At 44.6% G+C, this 6,000-nt stretch overlaps 1 protein-coding gene across 1 annotated transcript in view; it reads right to left on the reverse strand.

The window, feature by feature from the left end:
- Positions 1 to 6,000, reverse strand: part of AFDN (afadin, adherens junction formation factor) — a 131,885-nt gene that overhangs the window by 6,965 nt on the left and 118,920 nt on the right. Inside the window, 1 exon segment of the mRNA XM_042456793.1 lies at positions 1,852 to 2,365. Within this exon segment, the coding sequence (XP_042312727.1) occupies positions 1,852 to 2,365 (514 nt within the window).

Here is a 6,000-nt window from a genome sequence, read left to right on the forward strand (position 1 = left end):
TAGTTCTTGGACTAAGGTAAAGCTCAAATTACAAAATATTTCCCATTAGTTATCAAAATGTATGTACATTTATTTTTCTTAAAATTAGATGTTAGCTAGAGGTTAACTATTAGAAGATGTAGCTTCCCCAATATATGAATGAAGTACAGTAGTATAGTCTCAAGGTATACTTGTGGTTGCTTGGGAAAGTTTAAGATTAGTAGGTAGTACATTTTCTAAAGTCTCTTGCTTGAATGCATTACCAGCAGGAGAAAAAGCATAGAAAACACTCTACCCTGCATTATTATGGTTATAATACTAAGCCATTATAATATTAAGCCACTCCCATACTCCAGCTTCCATGGTAAGACAAAAATATCAATTACCAAGCTTACAAGATATTTTCTATGGCCATTCATTATGATAAGGTACAGGAGATCGGACAACTATTTGAATGAGAGATTTCCCTTAACCCTGAATACCAAGACAATCAGAAGAGAGTATCAACATGTTCAAATAACTGTGTAATCTGGTTTGCACAACTGCTTCTGTGTGTGATAGAGAACACAGGAATATAGCAGACCAAACTATAGGCCAGGCACTTCCCTACTGTATTTGTAGGAGTAAGGAAGAAGATTCATTACAGTCAGCCCTCGATTATTTGTGCAGCTCTGATTATTTGTGAGTTTGTCCCCATGTGCACAAGCACTCCTCCTTCTCCTCGCCCTTGGGCTTTTCCCCTTGGGGGGGAAAGCCTAGGGCGTGTGTGCATGCTCCTCCTGCCTTCCCCCATTTATTTGCGGTTTTTCCATTTTCACAGGGGTCTTCAGACCGTAACCCTGATGAAAGTGGAAGGCCAATTGTACTGCCTAAATTAAGATTGAGAATAGTTTAAAAGTAATTGTTTTGATGAACTGGATTGCACATGCAAAATGTGTACCAGCCATCAACTATATTAGTGTTGCATCCTGATTCTCTATGTATTAGTTTAGTGGAAATATTTGCTGCTAGGCTGTTGCCTTGTACTTATAACAGAGGGGAATGAAGAAGTTAGAGAAAACAACTTAAGAAAGGGGGGTGCAAAAGGGGGGGAGACACAATTAACGGTAAACCAGCTTCTATTTCAACTACTTCTACTAAACAACCTTATAATTATAAAGATAATCTGATAATACAGTGGGCCCTTCCCTTATGCAGGTATCTGTTCCGGATCCCCCTCCCCCGGTGTATTCCGTGTATGTTTGCACCCCATTGAAAACAATGGGGCGTGTTGCGTGGCTTCAGTGCAAGCTTGAAGCCACATACAGTGTGCCTGTATATGGTGCAGGCGCACTCTACTGTGCCACTCTCCTTCCCCCAAACATACACCTAAAATTCCAAATACAACTGTTAGCTAATAAACTTTTGAAGCAATTTGCACACTATTTTACATAACAAATAATTAGCACAGGATACATTTCTGTCCATTAAAAATAAACTAGACAGACACACATGTCCTATCATTATGAGAAACACATGACTGAGAAATGAAAAAGCACCATGGACCCAATGAAGATAAGAAAAAGTCACTGAAAGAGCTACAGAACAAAAGCCAAAACCAACAGTACTTTTAGCTGATTGAAAAGGGATTTTCTAAAATAAAATCATTCTGCTTTCATTATATGAAAGTAGGAATTGGAGATAGTTTGATAAGAAAATAGGAAGAACACACAGTTAAAAATAGGATTTAATAGTAGCACATTAGCTGGATCACCGTGGTGAGTATAGTGATCAAGTAAGAAGTAATCATGAAGTGATTTTTCAGAACACCATAGTGGAAATGTGCAAAGAGTTTCATACAGAAAGATTCTTAATGAAAAAAATTGAATCTACCTTTTGACTTGCTGGGACTGATGAAACTCGGTTTGTTTGGTGGGGGAGGGGGTTGGCTCATTTTGGAAGCAGTACTGTTGGCATTGACCGAGGATGGCTGGAATGAGGTGGAAAGAAAGATGCCATCTGAGGCTGGGCGTGGCTGGCGCGAGGGTTGCTGTGGCTTAAGGGTGGCAGGAGGAAGGTCACCATAAGATTTTCTTGTACTGGAGTACTTATCCTGACCTGCTGCTAGACAGGAATCCTCCTCCTCCTCATCACTGTATGCAACAAACTTGGCAGTATAAATCGTATCAGGGGAGAGGACCTGTGTTTTGAGGTAAGAGGTGTTTCGCTGAGGTGGGGGAGGAGGAGCATTAGATGAAAGGGGTGGGGATGGGAAGTCATATTCCCGTGGAAGCGGAGGTCTGTACAGACCAGGCTCATCGGGTTCCAGCAATCTCCGTTCTGCTTCATCATGTTGACGGCGCCTTTCAGCTTCCAAGCGATTGTAATATTCTTCTTCCTGTCGCCTCTGCAGATTTAAAGAGGACAGAAGTATCTCAACAAATGATAAACATAAAATTTAAGATAAATAAAATGTCATGAAAGATTTTCTTTCTTCTACCAAGAAAAAGAGCCTTTTTTTTTACTAATAAAACATTTACTTTCTTTTCAAAGTCTGAGTTATTTCAGCACTTCATTTGGACATTTTGCACAGAGTACATTCAGCTTATGAAGGATTTCCAAATACTTTAAGAGGTGAGGAGGATAAGAGAAAAGTAAGACTGACCACAAAATGGAATCCTAGTTTTCCTTTAATTATAATACCAGCAATTCAAACAAATTTACTGACACTTTTCAGGCTATCAATAAAATGCCAATTTTTTTCTTCTATTCTTCTCCGACATGCCCATTTTGCCTTCTTTGTTATAAGCCAACAAACAAGAATCCCTATATTGGTTTTAGGCTAGGAAACCTGTCTGGAAAACAGACCACATTGAGTGTATCTACCTGACCCTTAAAGCTAGGGACAGTCTGGGGATTCTGTTGGTCTACCGTCCACCCCATGGCCTAACAGACTCCCTGCCCGAGCTGACACAGCTGGTCTCGGAGCTGGTGCTGGAGTCTCCCAGGCTTCTTGGCCTGGGGGACCTCAACATCCCCTTCGAGGCCGGCTCATCAGATCTTTCAGGTGCAGCTCAGGAGTTCATGGCTTCCATGACTGCCATGGGCCTGTCCCAACTAGTCTCAGGTCCAATACATTGTGCAGGCAATACACTTGATGTGGACTTTAGTACGGATCAGGAGCAGCCACGGGCTGAGGTAATCTGTACCTCTGCTCTGTCATGGATGGACCATTTCCTAGTCAAAGTGGGACTGAAGGCAACTAGCCATACCCCCCCTCGGGAGTGGAGGACCCATTAAAATGGTCTGCCCTCGAAAGCTGATGGAACCCAAAAGGTTCCAATAAGCTCTAGAGGGTTTTATGGTTGGGACTGACGGCGATTCTGTTGATGCCCTGGTCGATACCTGGAACAGCCATCCTACCAGGGCTGTAGACAGTATCGCTCCCGAACATCCTTTCCGGCCCGCTTCAAATAAAAAACCTTGGTATACAGAAGATCTTTGACAGATGAAGTGGGCTGCGCAATGACTAGAGTGCCGCTGGTGGAAACATCAGCGTTTTCTGACAAGACACTCCATGAGAACCTATTGAAGCCTTATGGAGTGGCAATAGGTGCTGCAAAGAAGTCCTTCTATGCTGCACGTATTGCGTCTGCAGAGTCTTGTCCAGCAGAGCTGTTCAGGGTGGTTAAAGAGCTAACTCAACTGCCATCCTGAACCCTCTAATACAACCAACTAAAGCCTGCTGTGACGCCTTCAACGACTTTTTTGCAGATAAAATCTCTCGGATAAGGGCTGATCTTGATGCCAGCATTATAACAGTAACAATAAGAGAGGTATCCAGAGACTCGGTGGACTATGTTAAACTGGATCATTTTGAGTTTGTAAATACTGATGAAGTGGACAAGCTCCTTGGAAGCATAAGGAAGGTGACATGCCCCCTCGATCCTTGCGCATCTTGGCTGACTGCCCAGGGTGGGGATGCTGTGATTGTATTATTAATATCTATAATCAATACATCCTTCAGGGAAGTTTCCATCAAAATTAAAATTAGCAGTGGTTAAACCACTCTGAAAAAAAACCTCCCTGGACCCCCTGGTGAGAAACAACTACAGACCGGTCTCCTTAATAACATTCTTGGGCAAAGTGATCGAGAGGGCAGTTGTCTTCCAACTCCAAGCAGTCTTGGATGAAACCGATTATCTGGACCCATTTCAAACTGGCTTCAGGGCTGGATACGGAGTTGAGAAGGCCATGGTCTCCTTAGTTGATGATCTCCGTCTGGGCATCAACAGGGGAAGTGTGACCCCGTTGGTGCTCTTGGACATCTCAGCGGCATTCGATACCATCGACCATGGTATCCTTCTGGAACGCCTGAGGGAGTTGGGTATTGGGGGCACTGAGCTCCAGTGGCTCCATTCCTACATCTCGAGTAGATTTGAGATGGTAAGGCTGGGGGACAGTTGCTCCTCCAGGAGAGAGCTGACATCTGGCGTCCCTCAAGGCGCCATTATGTCCCCTATGCTGTTTAACATTTATATGAAACCACTGGGAGAGATCATCCAGAGACATGGGGTGCTGTGTTATCAGTACACTGATGACACCCAAATATGTTTCTCTATGTCTCCGACTGCTACAGTGACTAAGGATGGCAGCTCTCCTCTGAACCCCTGCCTTGAGTTGGTAATGGGCTGGATGAGGGAAAACGAACTCAGATTGAATCCAGAGAAAACGGAGGTAACTTGCCATAGGATCCTCAGGTCTGGGGAAGGAAATTTGCCAACCTGTCCTAGACGGGGTCACATTTCCCCTGAAGGATGAAGTTCGCAGTTTGGGGGTACTTCTGGATCTGTCTCTACAGTTGTCATCTCAAGTGGATGCGACGGCCAGAAGTGCTTGGTAACAACTTCGGTTGATACGCCAACTGCGTCCCTACCTCGACCGAAAGGACCTTAAAGCTGTGGTACATGCTCTGGTAACCTCTCGTTTTGATTTCTGCAATGCGCTCTACATGGGGCTACTCTTGTATCAAGTTCGGAAGCTTCAACTAGTGCAGAACATGGAAGCCAGATTGGTCACTGGATCCTCAAGGTTTGACCATATAACACCAGTTCTGAAAGATCTTCACTGGCTCCCAATTTGTTTCTGGGAGCAATACAAGGTGTTATTATCTTTAAAGCCCTACATGGTCTGGGCCTGAGTTACTTACGGGAATGCATTTCCTTATATAATCCGCCCAGCACTCTTAGAACAAGAGGGAAGAATTTGCTAGAGCTAACAACTAAATTCACTTCAACTTCCCAAAGAGTGTTTAGCATAGCTGCCCCAAGATTGTGGAATGGTCTCCCAGAATACATCCGTCTTATCACCTCCCTGGAAACATTCAGGGGGGCAGTTAAGACGGAGCTCTTCCGGTGAGCATACCCACCTGATCTCATGTGAAATATAGTCCCTGAACAAACAGGCACCCAAGTACATACTCCATATATACTAGGGTTGCCTGGGGGCATGTCTTTTAGACACTCGCAACCCTAGTACATACTGAGTATGTACAAAATGGTGGCACCCTGTTCACATGGGCACCGCCATTCTGACGTAACGGACGCCTAGCGTCCGCATGTCGCAGCGCCCAGGTGACGTTGCGAGTGCGCCAATGACGCACCGCGGCGTCACTTGTGCGCCGCAAAATGAAGCCGCTTTTTGTGCTGCCGGGAAGCCTCGCTGTTTGGAGGCTGAGGCTTCCTGCTGGCGGAAATGGAGGCGGCGGCAGACCACCCTAGATCCACTTCCCTGTACAGGATGAGAGTATTCTGCCCCACCGTTGCTTGTGAAATCCTGGTTTTATTGCTATGTTAACTACTATTTTTACATTTTATGAACCTATATGTGCCTATATTATACTGGTGCGTGCGCGCCGTCACATGCACGAGCCCCATTCAGTTAAATGGGGCAGGAGCATGCGTGGTATTTGCTTACTGTATTATATTTTATATTATGCAGTAATCCCGCCTCAATCCACCCGGGAGAGGCGGGAAAATATAA

Source organism: Sceloporus undulatus, chromosome 1, assembly GCF_019175285.1.
Source record: "Sceloporus undulatus isolate JIND9_A2432 ecotype Alabama chromosome 1, SceUnd_v1.1, whole genome shotgun sequence".
Classification (NCBI taxonomy): domain Eukaryota; kingdom Metazoa; phylum Chordata; class Lepidosauria; order Squamata; family Phrynosomatidae; genus Sceloporus; species Sceloporus undulatus.